The 22,293-nt window shown below is 40.8% G+C and overlaps 1 protein-coding gene and 1 long non-coding RNA gene across 3 annotated transcripts in view; one reads left to right on the top strand and one right to left on the bottom strand.

Annotated features, from left to right (window-relative positions):
* Window positions 1-1,976: 1,976 nt before the first annotated feature.
* On the bottom strand, window positions 1,977-2,846 carry LOC309843564. Its single transcript, XR_014300215.1, has 2 exons — window positions 2,664-2,846; window positions 1,977-2,478 (listed from the first exon to the last, which is right to left on the bottom strand). It is a non-coding gene; the product is annotated as an uncharacterized lncRNA (long non-coding RNA).
* The window catches only part of XRCC5 (X-ray repair cross complementing 5), an 89,481-nt gene continuing 69,790 nt past the window's right edge, over window positions 2,603-22,293 (top strand). For both annotated transcript variants that reach the window (XR_014300209.1, XM_082689095.1), the window contains exons 1-8: window positions 2,603-2,893; window positions 7,000-7,113; window positions 10,524-10,707; window positions 11,563-11,611; window positions 12,650-12,772; window positions 16,163-16,354; window positions 19,421-19,535; window positions 21,457-21,595. Coding sequence is in view for 1 of the 2 variants with exons in the window: in XM_082689095.1 (XP_082545221.1) it covers window positions 2,873-2,893; window positions 7,000-7,113; window positions 10,524-10,707; window positions 11,563-11,611; window positions 12,650-12,772; window positions 16,163-16,354; window positions 19,421-19,535; window positions 21,457-21,595 (937 nt within the window). In the remaining variant the exon portion in view is untranslated. The remainder of the gene's footprint in view (window positions 2,894-6,999; window positions 7,114-10,523; window positions 10,708-11,562; window positions 11,612-12,649; window positions 12,773-16,162; window positions 16,355-19,420; window positions 19,536-21,456; window positions 21,596-22,293) is intronic.

Genomic DNA, 22,293 nt, shown 5'->3' with positions numbered 1-22,293 from the left:
TAAAATAAAATTTCCTTATAACCTGCAGCCAAGGACTCGTGATAGGAAGGATATAATGTTTCTCCAGGAAGCTCCCAACTGTCTTACTGTCAATGCTTACTAGAACGAAAAACAACCTTCATTTGACAACGGCAAGGCCTCCAATACCTTGTAGGTCTTTAGCATCTCAAAGTTTTTTTGAAAAACTTTTTCCTTCTGTCCTCCAACTCCCAAGTACATTATCAGTCATCCCTCACAACCTGTCCACGTGCCCAAGGGTCCTGTCCAAGGGTCCTGTCCACATGCCCAAGGGTCCTGTCCACGTGCTTTAATAAAATAACCTTTTTTTGTACCAAAGACATCTCAAGAATTCTTTGTTGGCCATCAGCTCTGGATCTAACCTATACACATTCAAAAACTACATCACAGTCATAGTGACTTAGAAATCTGAAATGGCTTCCCTTGTATATCAGGCTTTTGGAGAGGTGTTTTGTTTTGTTTTGTTTTGTTTTCATCAACATGAAACATACAAATTTCCTTCACCATAGTGAATTTTTACTAATTTGATTTACCTCTTATATAGATAATTTATAAAAAATATTTGAGTTTTAAAAGAACTCCTTGGTTTTGAGTCAAAAGCTTGAAGTGATGTGACATGGGCCAGGAGTGACCAATCAAGAAATAATTCTTGAGACATTTTCCATACAAAGAAGTGTTCTGAGGGGTGCCTGCGTGGCTCAATTGGTTTGCTGTCTGACTCCTGATTTCAGCTCAGGTCCTGATCTTGGGGAGGTGAGATCAAGCTCTGTTAGGCATGGAGCTTGCTTAAGATTCTCTTCCTCTCTCTCTGTTCCTCCTTCCCTCCTCTCTCTTCCTCCCCTCCCCCCCAAAAGATGGTGTTTACTTCTTTAAATTTTTAATTAATTAATTAATTAATTTTTAAGAAAGGCAGACTGCCACATACAGCACCTCATCTGGATATGTCTGGAGTCTTGGAAGCTCCTACGTTCTCCTACAAATAGACCCTGAGAGCTTTTTTGGAGGTTCTAGCAGAGGAGCGCAGCTCCTTCTACACCCTTGACTGAAGAACGGTCCTCTCTTGCATCTGGGAAGGTCATCCTCTTCGACTGAGCAGGCAGCTTTGGGAAGCAGGTACATGGCGTGGTGAGGGAGGAGGGGATACCTGCCTAGCAAGCCAGATCAGCTGAATCAACTCTGTCGATCAATGAGGTGACAGATGTCATAGCCAGATCACCCTCACATCCCTATTTTTAAAAAAGATTTTTATTTATTTGACACACACACACACACACACACACACACAGCACAAGCAGTGGGAGCAGCAGGCAGCAGGCAGAGGGAGAGGGAGAAGCAAACTCCCTGTTGAGCAAGGAGCCCAACACCAGGCTGGATCCCAACACCCTGGGATCACAACTGGAGCCCAAGGCAGACAGACGCTTAATCAATTTAGCTACCCAGGTGCTCCAAGATGGTGTTTTTATTAAACCCTGGGGAAAGTACCTGTGGGTAGAAAGAGCCTCCCAGGCATTGTGAGGAGCTATTCATTATACACTTTTAAGGTGGGAGGAAGGGTAAAGACAAAGGAAGTTTCCAAAAAGGGATTTTTCATATATTAAATGATACATGTTTGCAACCATCCCCCAAGCACCAATATACATCTGTAGGGTTTCAGGACTGAGGGTTTACTAAACAGTAATAAACGACCTTTTCCTAACACTACCTAGCCCTTTCAAGGTCCTGGAAACCTTGCTTCCAAAATTCTTCAGAGACTTAAGCTACTCCTAGTCCCCTCCCAATTTCAAAGTGTATGTAATCAGTCACCTATCACGATCCCAGGCAGCTCTTTCTGGCCATGGGTTCTGGCCCTGTGCTTTAATAAATCAACCCTCTTGCACCAAAGACATCTCAAGAATTCTTTCTTGGACTGGGGTCTGGGTCTCACGTACCCACATTCAAAAACCCCAACCATTTTTAAAAAAATTCATTTATTTATTTATTTGACAGGCAGAGATAACAAGTAGGCAGAGAGAGAGGAGGAAGCAGGCTTCCCCCTGAGCAGAGAGCCCGATGTGGGGCTCGATCCCAAAACCCTGGGATCATGACCTGAGCCGAAGGCAGAGGCTTCAACCCACTGAGCCCGCCCAGGTGGCCCACCCCAACCATTTTTTAAACTAGCGAGCCCTTCAGGCATTATGATTGATCACCGCCGCCTCTAGAACATTCCCTAGATTGGACTTCCAAATTAAATCCTTAAGTATTAATGCTTAATATCCTTCCTTCCAAACTGGTGACGCTTCAAACTATTGGGAGATCCTTCGCAGGTGTTGTTCTGTGCCTCGTCCTGTGCACATTGTCCTGTGCACATTCCATTTCCTCTGCAAAGGAAGGAATCGATCCCACTATTGACAGCCTGGAAAACTGTTCTTTCGGCAGTTGGTTCCAATGCCATCGCGTCTGCGAAGCCTTCCTCTATCTTCCCTTTTCGGAAAAAAACAAACAGGCTTTTAGAGAAGATAAGGGACTTTCTGGATTCATACTCCTACTCATGGAAATCGAACTCCAGAACTCTGACCCTGGAGTTGGTGATCTCAACACCAGGAAACGGAAACGGTTTCCGTGAAGTCAATTGCTCTAATCTAGTTTTACAGACCCGAGCAACTCACTGTGCATAAACCCCTTACCGGGTTGGGGGTGTGTGTGGCTGGGACACGCAGGGACTACGCATGCTCAGGCGTCCAGTTTCCCCGCCCCTTCCAGGTTCCGTGGGAAGCGGCTCTTTTTACGACGCTCGGGCTCCGACGCTGCCGGACCTCAGTAGCGGCGCTCGGGGTTCCCGCCCGGAAGAGGCGGCCGCGGTACCGGCGCACCCAACATGGCGCGGCCCGGGAATAAGGTAGAGAGAGCGTGCGTTTGGGCCTTGCGGATGCAGGGGATCCGGAGAGGGTGGTTCGGGAGCAGGAATCGTGGGATCACGGCGGGCCACCGCTGGGTCCAGAGGGGCGGCCGCGCAGGGACAACCTGAGGATCTGGAGCCCGGATACCTGAATTTGAGCCTCGCCCACTCCCCATTCACTCCGCCTCCTTAGCCCTCCCAACCTCTCACTCCCTCTTCACCTCCTCATCCCCCCACTCTCCCCACTCCCCCTGCCTCCTTCTTACTGTCGTAGTCCACCCTTCTCTTCCATTACTTCCTCCATCTCCTCCGTTTCTTTTGAGCCTGGGTTTTTAGAATATGTAAGAGAATGAAAGTTAGCTTTGGTAGACACCTACCCACAGATTTGTAAAACTTCAGAGAGGGACCGTGAGTAAAATACGTTATCTTTTTTTTTTTTTTTTTTTAAGATTTTGTTTTTATTTATTTGACAGACAGAGATCACAGGTGGTCAGAGTCAGGGAGAGAGAGACGAGGAAGCAGGCTCCCTGCTAAACAGAGAGCCCGATGCTGGATCCTAGGACTCTGGGATCATGGCCTGAGCCTAAGGCAGAGGCTTTAACCCACTGAGCCACCCAGGCGCCCCTAAAATACGTTATCATAAAATGTAAAGTAGCATGTTATTACCCCTATCATAATCTAATATTTCACATTTATCGAAAGCTTACTCTGCGAGGCACTGATCTAAACGCTTTTCCGATTGCATGTAATCTTCACGACAAGCTCATGAGGTGAGAAGTATTATCCTCAATTTACAGTTGAGAAAAATGAGGCATAAAGAAAGTGAAATGATTATCCCAAGGTTATCCGGTCCCTAAGAGATGGAATTCAGGTTTGAACCCAGGCTGTCTCGTTTCAGAGCCCTACTGTGTTGCTAGGAACCTGTGACCCTCAGTGTTCCAGATTAATAATACACATTATGATGAATTTTTAAAATGATTTTTTTCAATATAGACAAAAAGTGATGGTTGTCTCTGAATGATCACTAGAGGGAAGTGTGTTCCAGAGAATTATTTGTTCATCCAAACATCGAAAGGCTACGCCCTTTAGTAGGCATCTGGTATAGTTAAGCAAGATAGATGTTTCAGCAACTGATCCCTAGTCCCCACGACTCCCATTGGGAAATGTTGATTAAAGCAATTATGAACATTTGATGTTACTTATCTTTTTGTTCCTCCTGTCACCTGCTGAAAACATTGCAGCAGCTGTATATGGCTGGTGGACTGGGAGCAAAATTCTAACAGCCTGTATTGTTTCCTTGTGCAAATGAAGAGTTGCTATGCTGCTCAGTTTCCATTTCCTCGTTTTCTTAATGCTGCGGGTTAGGAACTTAAAAGTATCACATAGACCATTCTTCTGCTTCCAGAAAGAAGTTCTGTATGGTAAAACCCTTTGATGGCCATTTTTTGGTTACTTGATTCCTAGTAAAGGACTTTTATTTCTTTAACTTAGAATTTTCTGGTTTGAAAATAGTTTTCTTTTTTAAAAAAAAGTTCTCTGGACTAAAAAGACTTAATCTTCTAACTTAGAGTTTTCTGGTTTACCTTAGAGTTTTCTGGTTAAAACCGTTTTCTGCTATATTAGATAAATGGATGACATATTTTGGGACCCTTACATTTTTTAAGATTCTTACGCTCAGGGCATTGAAACTATGGGGTGTACACCTTATCGTTTGCAAAGGAATTTTGTAGTTTATTATCACCTTTTTTCAAACATACTCTCTTTTCTCCAGAAATCTCTTAGTATTAATGCATTATGTTCTATGCTTTGTAAACTAGGGAAAAACTTGAAGTCTTTCTTTTCCATGTGTTGTCTGAGGTATAACCAAATTTAGAAATCATCTGTAACTTCTCTCATAGGAACACATCCAGATTTTCCACCCCCCCTTTTTTTATTAGATAGGCTCCATACCTAGCGTAGAGCCCAATGTGGGGCATGAACTCATGAGGCTGAGATCAACTAAGAGTTGAACGCTTAACTGACTGAGCCACCCAGGCATCCCAGATTTTTCAAACACTTCTAGAGTCAGGAGATCATTGCTTCAGAAGACCGTGGTTCTTCTATTGATCACTTTTTAAAATATATATATATATATATATTTAAACATTTTATTTATTTATTTGACAGACAGAGATCACAAGTAGGCAGAGAGGCAGGCAGAGAGAGAGGAGGGGGAGCAGGCTCCCCACTGAGCAGAGAGCCCGATGCGGGACTCGATCCCAGGACCCTGGGACCATGACCTGAGCCGAAGGCAGAAGCTTAACCCACTGAGCCACCCAGGTGCCCCTTAAAAAAATATTTTATTTATTTATTTTACAGAGTGAGAGATCACAAGCAGACAGAGAGGCAGAGAGAGAGGAGGAAGCAGGCTCCCCACAGAGCCTGACACGGGGCTGGATCCCAGGACCCTGGGATCATGACCTGAGCGGAAGGCAGAGGCTTTAACCCACTGAGCCACCCAGGTGCCCCTATTGATCACTTCTTAATGTTATTTTTCTCCTTTGTATGGAGTCATAACAGTCTTCCTGTAACTTCCATCTGTTGATCCATTCCATCTCTCTCTCTCTGACAAGTCCTTTTCTAACACAGCTGCCAAGTATTTGGGAGGAACTATCATGTAACCCTAAATCTTCTCACTTGGCTCAAATATCTAGTTTTTTTCAAATTGTTCCTCACATACCCTGTTCTGTAGATCCTTCTCTAACCTGCGTATCTCATGTCTTGTTGTAATTAATCTTCATAAGATGTGCTCAGAATTGCTCATGGTTTGTCACCTGTGGTCTGATTAGTACAAAGCACAGGTGAGACTCCCTGTCAAAGAACATTAACTCTGGAAAAAACCGTGGATCTCATCTCGTCCAACAACTGCTTCCTGCCTGGAATTAACAGCGAGGTTAAGTGACAGTCAGCCAGGGACTCAAGGCTAATTGGTAATAAAGGTGGGACTGGATCTCAGATCTCCAGGTTGCTAATCTACTCTTGGTTTTCCTTCCTTGAATTCAATACACTGTTGATACAACCTAAAAACATGAAATAGGTGTGGGGAATGTAGTGCTGTAGCCGTCATGTTGGTGACTCACGTTATAATCCACACTGAAATCGTGGGTTGCCATTTGTTCAGGTCTCCAACTCATATTCATTTGAATTCTGGATGCCAAATGTAAAATTTTGCATGTAACTATTTTATTTTAGTTTGTTTTCCTATTCCCTTAGTCCCGATGTATGCAATTGCTGTCTATTGATGAGGCGTCTCTGTGGTTCCCTTACCTGTAAGTCCCCATATTCCCATGTTTGAATCCTGTTCTTCTTTAAGGCTTACGCAAAGATCACATACATCCAGAAGGCTTTCCTGCCTCCTTACCCCTCCTTTATCTACTCTACCATCCCCTCCACCAGTCTTGGGTAGATGCCCCTCCTGTTTACTCTCTCAGTGCCCACCGCATGCATCTGTCACGGAATATTCTGCCATTATTATTTGTTTGTGTGTCTTTGTCCTCTACTAGGATAGATTTGGTGTCGTAGTCTTCATTTTAGACCCCAGTTTACGAACTGATTCAAATTGATGGGGTATAGCATTTCAGTATGTATAGGTTGTAGCCGTCACCTTTTGCCTCAAAAATGCTTCTTCATAACAGGCTACCCCCAAATCAGAGGCTTAGGAAAAAAGCATCTATTCTCATGCTTGTGGCTCTGAACGTCAGCTACAGTCTGATGTATTTTGGGGTCCGCTGCACTGGACTTAGCTCTGGTCTGTGGGTTGTTTTTAGGTTTGCTCCCTCTGGGTTTACTCCTGGGCTCAGGCTGAGCAACAGCAGCATCCTGGAGCGTCCTGGCTTTCTATTTTTCAGAAAATATTAGGACTATTTAAAGTTTCACTGTCGTAAACATTTATATGTCTTACATACATTCTTTAAGTAGAACAGTCCCCCTCCCTCTGTCCTGTAGTCCCTAAGTCTCTTAGAGTACAGTATTTGAGTGAAATAAGCAAAGGCCATACCTGTTTTTCTTTTCTTTTTATTTTTAATGACCATTATTAACATTTTCTCACTCTCTGACATTGTTTCTAGGCAGCTGTTGTACTGTGTATGGATGTGGGCTCCGCCATGAGTAACTCCCTTCCTGGCGAAGAGTCCCCATTTGAACTAGCAAGGAAGGTGATGACCATGTTTGTGCAGCGACAGGTAAGTTTTGAGCTTATAACTCTTGTTTTAACTGCTTGTTGTCTTCACTTAGTAACACAAGATACCAGCCTGCTTATGATGTCCAGCCTCAGTATTTTTGGTACTTTATATTTTTTCAATTTTTTTTTTAGAGAAAGGACATGAGCCGGGGAGGGGCAGCGGGAGGAGAGGAAGAATCCCAAGCCGACTCCATGCTGAGCACAGGGCCCAGCACGGGGATCCCGGGATCATGACCTGGAGTGAAATCAAGAGTCTGATGCTTAACTAACTAAGCAACCCAGGCACCCCCGATTTCAGTGTCTTGGGAATCTGAGGAGTTTTTTTTACCATATACTTATGTACAAGTCCAACTACCACTAGAGCCTGACATTTTTTCTTCCTTTGTTTTGGCCCCTCCATTAGATATTATAGTTTTTTATCAGAAACAAGGCAAAATAAAAATGTTTACAAATAGTCTCTAGAGCCAGGCGGCCCAGGTTTGCTCCGTCATGACGTTTACTAACCTCGTGATTTTAATTAAGTACTTCAGGTACTTTGTGCCTATTCCAAGTAACCTTTTGCTGATAACGCATTATCCCAAAACTTAATGTCTTAAATTACTTTATTTTTTTTTTTTTTTAATTATCTCTCCTGGTTTTAAGGGATGGCTGGGTGGCTCAGTTTGGCTTCTTGTGGTTGCTTATGCAAGGGCATTCAGATGTTGGCTGGGCTGAATCACTTGAAGGCTAAACTGAGCTGGACTCCTAAGGTGGCTGGCTCACCCTCATGGCTAGAAGTTAAATCTTCTGTTGGCTCTGAGCTCAGCTGGGGCTGTCCATCAGAACCCTTGCATGTGGTCTTTCCATGTAGTTTGGGATTCCTACAGGGTGGCAGCTGGTTCTAAGAAGGAAGTTTCTCAGAGTGGTTATTCCAAGAGACCTGCCTGTATGGCTTTTTATGACCTAGCTTTAGAAATCCAAGGAGGTCATTTCTGCTGTTAGCAGCCAAGCAAGTCACTTAGACTAGCTCACATTCAGGGGGGTCAGGAATGGGATGAATAAGACTCCCCTGTTGATTTCGGTCCCTTCTTGGTATGACTGCTACTTTTCCTAAAGCCATGAAGTTCTGCCTTATTCAGTGGCAGCTCCTACTCCTCCTGGACACCTCCATTGTTTCTTCTGGGTGCTGCCCTTTTCATTAGGCACTATGACATCCCACCTGTCACCCTTGATTTTAACAAATTTTGATGACCTGGAGTCCTCGATGTGTCAAGAAGAGAATGCCTCTAACCCCATTCCTAGTTTTAGTAATTTGTGTTATTTGCATTTAAGTAATGGTCCTATGTCTCAATGTGTAGATTTTTTTTAATTTGTTTTTTATTTTATTTATTTATTATTACTATTTTTTAAGTAGGCTCCTTGCCCAATGTGGTGTTTGAACTCACAACCTTGGGATGGAGACTTGCATGCTCTACCAACTGAGCCAACCAGATGCCCCTAGATTTTTTTTTTTTTTTTTAAGAGAAGCCGTTCTTGCACTTTTTCTTCTCGGCTCTGCCTCTTCCTTGGGAGTCTGAATCTGGAAGGCTGGGTAACAGCACTTGGTGCCTGTCTCCTGCTGCATTCAAAATTTCCTTTCCTTTCCTGGCTGAGATTTTGTTGTTGAGCAAGATTACCTTGCTTTAGGATGAAGTCTTGTCCAGGACAGAGGTAGAATTCTAGTTGGGCTGCCCCATTGCTGGACATGTTTGAACCTCAGTAACTAGGATTTTTTTTTCTGCTTAATGCAACTAGGAATTGTATCTGGAATTATTAGCATGCTGGGTACTTTAAGAGAACAAACAATAATAAAGAAGGATAGGATTCCATCCTCTTCCCAGGCAGCATTCTTCCCACTGATGGAAAAGTCTTGGGTTAGGTAGGTGGGAACAGGACTGCCTTTTGTGTCAGATATTGTTTTTTATTTTTACATTTTCTTATGAACTGTTTCAGGGCACGTGGGTAGCTCAGTTGGTTAAGGGTCTGCCTGTGTCTCAGGTCATGATCCCGGGATCCTGGGATTTAGTCCCAAGTCAGGCTCCCTGCTTCTCCCTCTCGTCCCCACTCCGTCTCTCTCTTGCTATCTCTTTCACTATCTTTGTTTCTCTTTCTCTCAAATAAATAAATATTAAAAATAAAATAAAAATAATTAAAAAGAAGAAATGATTCATAAAAGAGGCAAATACAGAGAATAATATAAAGAAAGCTATTTTTCCATTAGCTAGCACTATACACTACTTAAGTTCTGCCACATTTGATTGATTTTTTTTTTTTCTTTTTTTCTTGAAAATAGTTACAAATAGGGGCCCCTGGTTGGCTCAGGCATTAAAGCTTCTCGGCTCAGGTCATGATCCTGGGGTGCTAGGATGAAGCTCTGTGTTGGTCTCCCTGCTCAGCAGGGAGTCTGCTTCTTCCTCTGCCCTCTCCCTGCTTGTGTGTGCTCTCTCTCTCAAATAATTAAGTAAAATATTAAACACACACACACACACACACACACACACACAGAATAATTACAGATAAAATTGAAGTGCTCTGTATATCCCTTCCCAGTTCTCTCCTTTCCTCTTTTCCTCAGAATTTGCAGTAATTACTATGCATATTTTATACTTTTGGATGTTAAGCATATTCATAAATAATATTTAGTATCATATGAAACTCTCAAAAATGTGTGTAATGTTTTTATATGGTACATATAATTCGGCAACTTATTTTTTCTCACCCTTATGTTTTTAAGATTTACTCTTCCTGATAAGCATGCACAAATTTATTCATTTTTTCACTGAGGTGTAATATTTTGTTCTATAAGTATTCTATAGTGTGTTTTTGCATTCTGTGGATGGGTAGTTAGTTCGTTTCCACTTCTCTCCTGTTATGAACAGTGTCCAAGTGAACTCTCTTGAAGTGGATGTTCGTGTTCTTCTCTTCTTGAGTACATATGCAAGAATTTCTCTATGGTATATATACCTGTGAGTGAAATTGCTGGGATACAGGACATGAACCAGCAGTTATTTTTCTAATCCTCTGGAAAATTGAAACCTTGAGTCATCATTCCAGAAGGATAGATTAAAATAATTTCAAATTATCCATAATTAATTTTCATTGAGAATTAAAGTCTGATTTGGCTGGACGACACCAAGAGCAGTTACCAGTCTCTACTCCCCTACGTCCAAATTCTGTTGAAATGAATGATAGGATCTATACTCAGTGAAAGTCTTCTTAGAGGTTAGGAATTGTCTATCATCATCCCGTGGACCATCTGGCCTAGTGTTCTGTTGTTGACAGTGACTCCAGGGACATGCCATAGGTAGGGTTTTCTTACTCCCTGAAGGATAGGTATCCAATGGCTTCCAGGTGGTACTCAATGATTCTTAACCTTTTAACGTTCTTCTCTAGGTGTTTGCTGAGAGCAGGGATGAAATTGCTTTAGTCCTTTTTGGTACAGATGGCACCGAGAATGCCCTTGCTGGTAAGGATCAGTATCAGAACATCACAGTGCACAGACACCTGATGCTACCAGATTTTGACTTGCTGGAGGACATTGAAAGAAAAATCCAACCAGGTTCCCAACAAGCTGACTGTATCCTTTTTCAACCAGAGAAGACTCTTACAAAATTTCCTTTAAACTGGGGAATCATAATCTAGTTATGAATCATAATCTAGTTATGGTGAGGCTCCCTAGAGTCTCAGCCCGAGAATATGGATGTTTTTGGCTCTAGGAACATGGAGGTGGTGTATGTTAGGATTTAATGTGAAATTAATCAGTTTGGATTGGGCCCTCCAGTCACTTACCCTTTCGCTCTGTTAGTGATACTGGGGACTTGGGAAGTACCATAAGGGAAAGATACCTGTGGGTATATTTGTCTATTGATATGTGCAGAGGGATTGGTGGTGGAGATGGTTAGAGATGTTAGGATGCAGAGAAGATAATAGTAGAATAAAGCAGTAGTGTTCTCAATGCTTTCCTGGACAGAGGGTATTTTTGTTGCAAAAATCATCTAAATATATATTTAGATAAATGATATCTAAACCGAGATTTGCAATTTCTTCCACAGATGCTATGATTTTAAGGGCTTACTCTTACTTTTGTAAACAGTAATGGTATCCCTGGTTACTGGGAGGTGTTCTTGTGCTGAGTGACTTGCAAATGCTAAATTATACCTCACTTCATCTTTAAGAGTAGACTGTAATCAGCACAAATGAATTTAGAGATAGTAAAATGGCTTCATAATTTTTGTCTCCATAATTGGGAATATGGTAGATTACCTTCCATATAAACTTTGGAAGAAGGGCAATTTGGCAAGTACTTTTAAATCATCACAGAGTCAGCCCAGAGTCCACAGTTTCAAGCCCTGTGGACCTCACTGGAAAGAAGTTGCGTGTTCTGGGGATAAAGGGACTCTTTAGTGGTATCTTCTGCCCTTAACTAGCCAAGTCCTGGATGCACTCATTGTGTGCATGGATGTGATTCAACAAGAAACTGTGTAAGTGTCTCCATTGAAGAGAGGTGGAAATGAGCTTCTCGGCTAAAATTACATGTTGATGTATTCTGTGTGTTGTGTGATTTCATTGTAATTGAGCTGCATGTTTGTGTCGCTAAGGAAACATTTGATAGAATTCAGTGGTCCAGTTCGCCCTTTATTTTTTAAGTTTAAAAAGAGGAAGGGCTATAGTTGATGAGAATGTCTCTGGGAGAAATAAATGTTTGGCTTATTTCAAGTTCCTTTCTTATTTGACTTAAGTTAATTACCAGGAACTTAAAAAAAAAAGTTAGATGGTATTGTTCCTAATCTTGCTGAATTAAATGCATGAAACTAATATAACACCATATGTTAACTAACTGGAATTAAAATAAAAACTTAAAAAAATTTTTAAAAGTTGTAGTATTAAAACAATTAAATTTTTTTAAATTAAAATTTTTTAAATTAAAAAAAAATTTAATTCATTACTTGTTTAATTGCTGTGCCTTTAAAATGTGGGTCTTTGAATATATACACACCCACCCATCCCTTGACTGTAAGGAAGAACATTTGCACAAAATCTGGGGCCTAGATTTGTATTATCATTTCTCAGTCTCTTTACATTTTGTGTAAAGTCCTGCCCCTGGCCCTGTGAGTGGAATCTGACCAGGGTATTTGGAAAGTGAACCCTTGCAAGGCTGATGTAGTTCCTGGGAGAATTCCTTGTTTACATTTTGGCTAAGTGGAGGCTGGAAAAGGGATCCTTTCTAATCACAATGACCACATCATTAACTGAAATTAGAGTTCGAAAATCAGGGATTTAATATTTCCATATTGCTCAAAAATTTTGATTATATGTTTTGTATGTTGTAGTTACTTGATTATATGTTAGTAGGAACTTAATTGAGCATCAATGATACGTGGGATTCTAGAATGTAATCACATTTGTTAACTATTTAGATTAGTTTCTTAGCCTCTTTTTGCTCGTTGACCAAGTATATTTGAGTTTGTGGGTAGAAATTCAAGAGAATGATTTCTTATTGTAATAACCCTCTCTTTTAGAGGAAAGAAGTTTGAGAAGAGGCATATTGAAGTGTTCACTGACCTCAGCAGCCCATTCAGCAAAGATCAGCTGGACGTTATAATCCATAACTTGAAGAAATTTGGCATCTCCCTGCAGTTCTTGTAAGACCATGAGAATAATGTCTGAAGACCAGTCCTGCACTCCCATAACACAGGGAGTGGGGCCCTTTTCTAGAGTGCTTGGTTCCCAGGAGTCTCTCTGTGCTTAGAGTCGAAATATGTCAGATGACTGACTTCAGCAAACGTTCACGAGAGTACCCGCTGTTCCAGGAACCCTTGAGTTTTAGTGATGAAGGGATGAAAGTCACAATGAAATGGGAATTTAGCTCAGTAACAGATTGTTTATTGGCTCTTCTTAGACTCAAAGAACTGAGGAAACTTTGGAGGATAGTCAGTTTATCCCCTGCCTATGTAGAGGACTTTACCCAAACAATTCCCAGATTGGTGGTTTCTTTTGCTCAATAGCTCTAGAGTACTCTATTTTGCAGGCAGGAGCTGTTTTTTGTTTTTTTTTTTTTTAAGATTTTTTATTTATTTGTCAGAGAGAGAGAGAGAGAGCGAGCGCGCAAGCACAGGCAGAGAGAGTGGCAGGCAGAGTCAGAGGGAGAAGCAGGCTCCCTGCGGAGCAAGGAGCCCGATGTGGGACTCGATCCCAGGACGCTGGGATCATGAGCCCAGCTGAAGGCAGCTGCTTAACCAACTGAGCCACCCAGGCGTCCCCAGGCAGGAGCTGTTTTTAGGGTAGAGACAGATTTCAACATGAGAATCATTTTAAACACATAGAATGTTTATCTCTAAGTCATTTTCAAATCTAAAGGATATGCACATGTATGTAAAATGTAATTTGCTTTTGTGTATTTAGAAATAGGGTATGCAGATTCCAGGGAAAAATGTTCAAAGAAGGGGTGCCTGTGTGGCTCAGTCAGTTAAGCCTCTGACTCTTGATTTCGGCTCAGATCACGATCTCAGGGTGGTGAGGTTTAGCCCTGCACTGGACTCTGTGCTGAGCCTGGAGCCTGCTTAAGATTCTCTCCATCCCTCAGCCCCTCCCCCCACCCCCACCCAGCGCTAGCACACACTTTCTCTCTCTCTTAAAAAAAAAAAAAGTTCACAAAATATTTCACCATTTATTGCAAGACAGAAACTCTCCATGCCCAATAACTTGAATGCCCTGCCCCATCCTAGGCATTTACTTTATCTTCTGTCCCTAACAAGAAAGTTGTGTGTTTTTTTTTTTTTACCACACTGATCATTCCTGCTGCATTTGAAACTTATCTTGTCCTATTTTTGGTGAAAGCAGAGTGTTGGTATAGGATGTGGACTTATTAGTCTTCTGGGGACACTCATTTTCCAGATTGAGAGCTATACCGGGAAGCCTCCAGCTTAGAACGGTAAGCCTTTGGCTTCTTTGAAAGGCCTGCCGTGGGGAATTAAGAACCTCTCTTGCATGTATGTACCTCTTAAGACTGCAGAGGGGCATCTTTTTTCTGTAGAACTGTAGAGAAATAGTTCAGAGTAACCCATCAAACTGATACTTGTTAAGATAGTACTTCAGAGAAATTAAGTGCTTTTTAAGTGACACTTCTCTTCGTATTGAGTTGAGGTTTTCACAGTACTTCAAAAGCCCTGCCTGGCTCCTCTTCCCTGTTCATAATTTCAGGATGCCTTTACATGGTTGAAGCCTGCTGCACTTCTGTCAAAGTCATTGGAAAGGGCTTTTTTGCCTGAGTGATACTGTAAAGTGTGTTGAAGAAGGAATATAGCCTTGTCATCTATCTCTGCTTAGTTGACAGGTTGCATTTTTTTCCTTGGGCATTACGCTCTATTCCTATGCTATAAATCTCCAGCATAACAAAGTGAAGTTTCTAGTTTTATTGTTTGATGTATCCCAGATATGACTGCTTGTTCCAGTTGGAACAGGCCCAAGCAGCACTGAGTTCTGAGCAGGCTCATCTCATTCCTTGGACCTTGTTTAGTTTCTTCTGTTGGCTGTTGTGAAAGTGTCAATGTGGTCAAAAGCAGAGTAGAAAGAACTGTTACTGTAACTTCTTTTTATTGGAGAGCTTCCCGACTCTCGATTTTCATCTCACTCCCCAATTTGTTCAGGTTACGGTGGTAGAAACAGCAGTGGCCTGGTACAGGACCTGTGTGCCATACACCGCTTCCTGGAGGCTCTTTATCCAGTAGGTCTCACAGGACATCTGTGCCTGTCATGCGGAGTGCATGTAGAAAACATTTAAACCGGGAGCATTATTTTAATTATAGCAAATCAAATAGTAAAGAAACTACCTTAAAAATAACCATCCACGTGGGTGTGACCAGTAGGTGACGCTGAGTGAGCTGAAAAGTCTGTTCTTTGGGTTTCAGGGGGAGTGAAGTGATACGCTGCTTTGGAAAGAACTTTATCTTTTGATCAGGGGACAGTCTTTGCTGTGTCACTCACTGGCTGTGTGGCTTGGCCAGCTTGGTTTGCCACTGTAGCTTCAGTTGCTTTTTAGGACGTGGAGATAGAAATCTCTGTCCACTTAGAAGGATTAAATGAGGTTGTTTACATGAAAGCATTTAGAAAGTGCCATATACAGTATTACCATAAAATTTGTTTGGTTGGTTGATTTTTCATTTTGTATATTGATTATTGAATCTCCGTGACTGGTAGTCGCAATCTAGTTTTAGTCTCATTTCAAACAACTGGAGTGTGGAACACAAGAACAAAATTGGTTTTCCCTATTTCCAGCAATTAAGTGATGTCTATATGGGAATTCTAGATCTACAGTAATAAGGGTAACATGTATTTAAGTATTTTGTACACATTCTATCATTTAATTCTTCATAATAACATCAAGGGATCATTAAAGGCTATTTTATTTTATTTTTTATTATTCTTTTTGGCTGCCTAGACTAGCACCCACCTTTTTCTAGGAAGCAGTTCTTCCTACACTTTAACCTCATGACTCAGCTGAGAGCCAACATCTTCTTAGTCCCCAGGCTACCACTTCTACCTGGCTTGTCTGAATTTATGACTGATGCTAGAGCATTAGATACTCAGTCCATTCCTCTTTGGTAGTAGAGCTGGACAGTGTGTGCTCAAAGGCGTTCAGAGACAATGTGGAGGAAGCCAGTCAGAAAGTGAAGCCAGCATGAAGGCACATGGAGACAACATGGAGACAGCGAGAGGGTCAGGTAGTCCTTAACGTGGTTGAGACTGGATCCAGTCCTCCTAAGGCATGCGCAACCCTGCACTTCCAATTATTTGGTTATGTAAACCAACGAATTCCCCCCGTCAGCAAACCAAAAAGGCCTCAGTCACTTGAAACTAATAGAATATTGACTAAGTTTGGTAAGTGCCATCTGACAGATGAGAAATTTAAAGCTCTGATGACCGACATGCCTGTTTTGTCATAGCTAGTGATCCACAGTCACAGGATTGGAGCCCAGCTTATTTCTTGACTTCAGAGCTTGTCTTCTTAACTACTGCTGATTTTTTCCTGATAGTTTGCCTTTCCCCGTTGGCAAGGAGGATGGAACTGGGGACAGGGGAGATGGGAACTCACGCTCAGACCACCATGGACCCTCCTTTCCTCTAAAAGGAATTACTGAGCAGCAAAAAGAAGGTATTCGGATGGTGAAAAAGGTGATGATGTCTTTAGAAGGTGAAGATGGGCTAGATGAAATTTATTCCTTCAGGTAAGAAGTGAAAACATTGATTGCATCTTTCAATAGTGACCATGTAAATTTCTCTTTTGATCGGGGCTCCCTAATTAGCTACTCTTGAATTAGCTGCCATTATTCAATAAATGTTCTGTCTTTTATTGAAGAAACAGTGCACCAACCCCCTATCCCCTTTTCTGTTTGTGTGGTCAGAACAAGACTTCTGGTTTATTTCCAGGACAGTGTGTTTGAAGTTTGGAAATTAGTATAGATACCGCAAAAGATTTAACAAATCAAAATGTAAAAGATGAGATAGTAGATTTCTTCTTTATGCCAAGTTTGGGGCACAGTTCGTGGGCCCTTTCTTTTTATTCACCTGAAAAATACATTCCTAATTCTGAAAAGTGGTTTCAGATCTGAAATGGTATCCTCTTAATCTCTGATTTAGGTTTTAAGAGATGGCATACTTAACTGTAATAGACTTTTTTTCTTTAAAAGACTTTAAAAAAATTTTTGGTCAGAAAATAGTTTGTTCAGACAAAACAAAACAAAACATCCAAAATATAATGAATTTATAATCTATATCTTTTATGTGGGTTTTGTAAAGGCAAAACAATTTTAAAAATGTGAAATCCTTGAAGTACTGATTAACAGTAAAGCAAACTGCCTTTGCAACCTTTCAGTTAGAGACAATGGGAGAGACTGTGTTAGTCTCCATGTTAGTATTCTTGGTTGGAATCGGACATGGATTTATTCTGAGCAAAGAACCCAAGGAGGTTTGAGGAGCCTGACTTGGGAAAAGTAGCAGTAGAACACTGTATAGTATGGCTTGTGGAATTTCATGTTCTGCAGGAGAGTACTCCTTAATTCCTGTTCATCAATAAACACACAAAATACAGGCATTTTGAGCAAAGTTCTAAATAGAAATAAAAGTTCAGCAATTGAGATATTTTTGAGTAGTTAGGTGATACATACCCCAATTTTTTTCTCAGCTATAATTTTGAAATTTTTATATTTTTAATATATTACAGGAAATACAAACAGTAATCCTGATTTTCTAAATACATACACCCTTGAAAGACTGTGGGTAATGGGAATTTTAGAAATTGAATTGTAGTTTCCATAGGGGTTGGAAAAGGAATCAGGAAGGAATCCTGTAAAGTGACGTTTCTTATCATAATACGTGTTCTTACTGTACTGTGCGCAGATATGCGCTTCTAACTTCTTTATTTCAAATTTGGACATGGCTTGCTCTGATATCAGACTATAGGTCTTAACCTAAGAAATTCACCATGACGTGATAAATAAAAATTGTAGGCCTAAACAAATTAATGTTTAAAAAGTTCATTTTCCTGTATCATAGCCGGGAGGGAAATTACCATGTATTGTCCTCATGTCCTCACAATTTGAAGATACTTTGATTTGATACAACAGCCATTATCCACTGTGGCTACTTAAATTTGAATACATTAAAATTAAATAAAATTAAAAATTTAGTTGCTTGGTCACTCTAGCCACATTTCATGTACTCAGCAGCCTTTTGGACAGGCATGGTTAGAAATAGAACATTTTTATCATTGCAGAAAGTTGTACTGGACAGCCCTGGGCCAGACTTGTCCTCATCCAGACTTCGCTTGAGGAGATTCAGGTCTACTGCAGAAATGATCCACTTGTTCTCAGATGTTATGTATTAGATGCTAATTTTTAGAAATTCTCTTGGAGCTGAATTCAGAACTTACAGTGGTTTTACATGTGACTCAAACTAAGTAATGTCCTATGGATATGTTAGATCTGTTTCAGACCCCTTCATTCCTCAATAGTCCAAAGCCAAGAAATATCATTAACTTTGTTTATTTGTTTGTTTATTATCATAGACTAGAAGTAGGGTGCCTGGTAGAATATCTACTGTTTGTTATGGATTATTTCTGAAAATTGGAGTCTTTTGAAACCTCTTTGTCCTTAACTCTGAATAATGTCAGATAATTCTCTACCTTTTTGTAGATTTGTTTTGCATTTGCGCCAAGGGAATTGATCTTGGTCTGGATTACCGCCCCCCCCCCCTTTTTAAGGTTTTATTTATTTATTTGTGGAAAGACAGAGGGAGAGAGAGTACAAGCAGGGAGAGTGGCAGGCAGGGGGAGAAGCAGGCTCCCCAGTGAGCAGGGAGCTGGACGTGGGGCTCAATCCTAGGACCCTGGGATGATAACATGAGCTGAAGGCAGATGCTTAACTGACTGGGCCACCCAGGCGTCCCTGGATTATATGCTTTGAATGTGTTTGGTCATTGGTTTCTTTCTTAGTGAATATAGGAAATTCCAAATATTTCCTATAATCTTGTCTATTGTGTTTGATTAGGGACCAGATAAAAATAGAATTGATCCTCATTTATGTTTCAAATAAAGTAACCCTTTACATTGTGTTTGTTACTTCCCAATTCCCCATCCCTTTCAGTAGAAAACTTGGAGTTAACGTGCTTTATCTTAAGACTAAATATGGACTAAATTCCTTTATTCCCTGGAGGGTCTTTATTTAACTCTCTCCATTGTGTGTATATATATACTTTTATTTAAGGTGATTGGAATGAAGTAGTAAGTTAGAGAGTTAAGAGCAGCGATACTTTGGGATGGAACTCACCTTTTAATATCCTGAAGCCAGAGGTTCATGGTTTTCAGGGAGATGGTGATCCCTTTAAATTGTGGGCAAACTCTAAGAAGTGTGCTTTTATCATATCTTCAACATGTCCTTGGTCTTGAAAAAATCGTTAAGAACCAGGGGCTGAATTGAAAGAGAAGATTGAGTAGGGGAAGAGAGAGATGTTCTTTTTCACCTGTCGGTAATGTAATTCAATTTCTTCCTCCTAAGCCAACTCGGTTGTATTCTGGCTCTCTCCCAACTGGTGGTTGTCATTTTCCTGCCATCCCTTGCTGTTCCTCTCATAATGATAAATGACAATTCGCTTCTTGTTCTGGAAAATTAACTGCATCACCCCCAGCAAGGTTAATGTTTTAAAATTGTTTTTGTTACATGTGTATTTTTTCGTTGTATATATAAATACATATTTTATTAAGTGAGAATTACATATATGTTTATTTTCTATTTAAGTGAGAGTCTGAGACAACTGTGTGTCTTTAAGAAAATTGAGAAGCGTTCGATTCCTTGGCACTGCACTCTGACCATCGGCTCCAGTTTGTCTATAAAGATCGTGGCTTATAAATCGGTAGGTGGTACTTACACATTTTTAATTTTCAATTTTTAATTTTTAAATTTTTTTTTATTTTTAAGTAATCTCTACACCTTGCATGGGGCTCAATTTCACAGCTCCAAGATGAAGAGTTGTATGCTCTACTAGCTGAGCCAGCCAGGCACCACCGCCCCCCGCCCCAACTCATATTTTTTAAAGCAATGCATCAGGCAGGCAAATATGCTTATATAAGGAACTGCCAATTCATTTGTGAGTTATTACTACCATAATCATTGCCTCTCTAACTGTTCTCCCTGTTCATCTCATCTCTCTTTAGCTTTTTTATGTAAAATGCATTTAGGACAGAAAATTTTAAAAATTATCTGTAATCCAGATTCCTTCCTTTCTCTTACTTTTTTTTCTTTTTTGAAAGAAAATGGAATGCATGAAATCATGTCACTGTAGTGTCATAGCAGAAATACAGATATACACCAAAGAAGTCCAGAATTTTGAAAACTCAGTCTCACCCAGTTCAGTTATTAATAATCTGACAGTAACAGCATCTGTGAACTATTAAAAACTATTGACTTGTGACTGTGAAATTGCCTTTTGTAATCTCTGTATATGTGTACAAAATAGCACACTTTCAAAAATAAGTTGCTTTTGGTGATTATTGGTGAAATTGCAGTTTGAGTAGGAGTCTGTGATCTGTGCCTCTGTGTGACCTTTCTTGCCTGTTTTCTTTAAATGAACAAATTAAATACATACAAACAAACATCTAAGTGTAGAAAATACACAAAAACTTGTTTATATATTTAAGTAATCTTTTTATAATCAGGGCCTTAATTCTAAAACACATGCTACATCCATGAAAACCTTGGAGGGTGCTGCTTTTTTTCAGCTGCCATCAAGGCCTGGAATAGAATACAGTCTTCTCTTTTTTTTTAAAGGAGATCTAAAAAATTTTTTTAAATATTTTATTTATTTATTTGTCAGAGAGAGAGCAAGCAAAAGCAGGGGGAGCAGCAGGCAGAGGGAGAAACAAATGCCTTGCCGAGCAGGGAGCCCAATACAGGACTTGATCCCAGAACCCTAGGATCATGACCTCAGCTGACGGCAGATTCTTTTTTTTTTTAAGATTTTATTTATTTATTTGACAGACAGAGATCACAAGTAGGCAGAGAGGCGGGGAGAGAGAGAGAGCAGGGGAAGCAGGCTCCTTGCTGAGCAGAGAGCCTGATATGGGGCTTGATCCCAGGACCCTGAGATCATGACCTGAGCTGAAGGCAGAGGCTTTAACCCACTGAGCCACCCAGGCACCCCTGAAAGTTGTTTCTTTCTTTCTTTTTTTTTTTTTTTAAGATTTTATTTATTTATTTGACAAGTAGGCAGAGAGGCAGGCAGAGAAAGAGTGGGAATCAGACTCCCTGCTGAGCAGAGAGCCCCATGTGAGGCTTGATCCCAGGACCCTGAGATCACGACATGAGCTGAAGGCAGAGGCTTAACCCACTGAGCCACCCAGGCACCCCTGAAGGCAGATTCTTAACTGACTGAGCCACCCAGGCATCCCTTCTCTTCTTTTTTTTCTAGTTTTCTTTCTGGATTTCCTTATTGACTTCTGGCTTCTGATAGACAGCTCTCCCTTTTCTCTCTGTTGGAAGACAAGTAACAGTGTGTGGTCCCATTTTATGAGTATGAAGGTTTTGTATAGAAAATGCTTATGTGTATATAAATAATTAATATTTATATGTCATTATCTTGGAGGGAAAAATAAATGCAGGAAGAGTTATGAAATAAGTGAAAATTTCCACAGTTGGCCAGAGCAAACAGAATGGTTTAGCTAGGGTAATTGTTACAGACTTTTTTCTTATAAAGCAGAGAATATATGGGGTTTTCATTTTTTCATTAGAATCCTGGCTTTACTTGTTTTCCCTTTATTTTTCTTTTTGGAATTAAGATTATACAGGAGAGAGTTAAAAAGTCTTGGACCGTTGTGGATGCCAGAACCCTCAAGAAAGAAGATCTACAGAAAGAAACCGTTTATTGCTTAAATGATGACAATGAAACAGAGGTCCTGAAGGAAGACACTATTCAAGGTGCGCCTGTGAGAGAGCTGCTTCAGGGCAGTGGGAGGCCAGCTTGGGTTTGTGCTGGTAGTGTTGGTGGATGTTTTTCTCAGTTCTAAAGACATGACCATGGGAGGGACCATGAGCTCATCTGTTGGGTCCGAGGCAGGATGGTTCCCAGGATGCACTTGGGTACTCCCTCTGGGATCAACATGTACTCCAGTGACAAGACTTAATACTTGGTTTTATTTTAAAGTTTGAAACATACTAGCTAAGAGTACTTCTGTTAATGTGGCCGAAGCGAGTTTCTTTGTTTACTACCGTGGTGATTATTCTTCTGAGTGCCAATTTCAGGTCTTGAAGATCTTGCTAGCTCTGCTCCCTTCAGGTAGTTTAGGGGATCAGAAACATTTGTGTCCATTATATGGCTTTATGTTCACAAGGTTGTTTACAGTTGTATGATACATTCGATCTGTGTAGTATGTCTGGAGGGCACCTCTCTCCAGAGGGCTTACAAGTTAGCTGAGAGTGTCTGAATTTTCAAGAGCTAAAATTACAAGATGCCAAGATGGTTAAGATAGAAGCTAGTCTTTAGGTAAATTCATTGCCAGACTTTGTGTTAATTTGCAAGCCTTGAAGAAAAGCCTTTTGTCTGTGGCACTAACTCTCAGTGTTTGTGTGTAGTGTGGAGGAGAGTGGTTGTGATTCCTTTCTTTCTCCTGATCGAT

This window comes from Mustela nivalis, assembly GCF_964662115.1.
Source record: "Mustela nivalis genome assembly, chromosome: 11".
NCBI classification, from domain to species: Eukaryota; Metazoa; Chordata; class Mammalia; order Carnivora; family Mustelidae; genus Mustela; species Mustela nivalis.
Note: the sequence above shows the minus strand (reverse complement) of the source record. Positions and strands in the feature narration are given on the sequence as shown.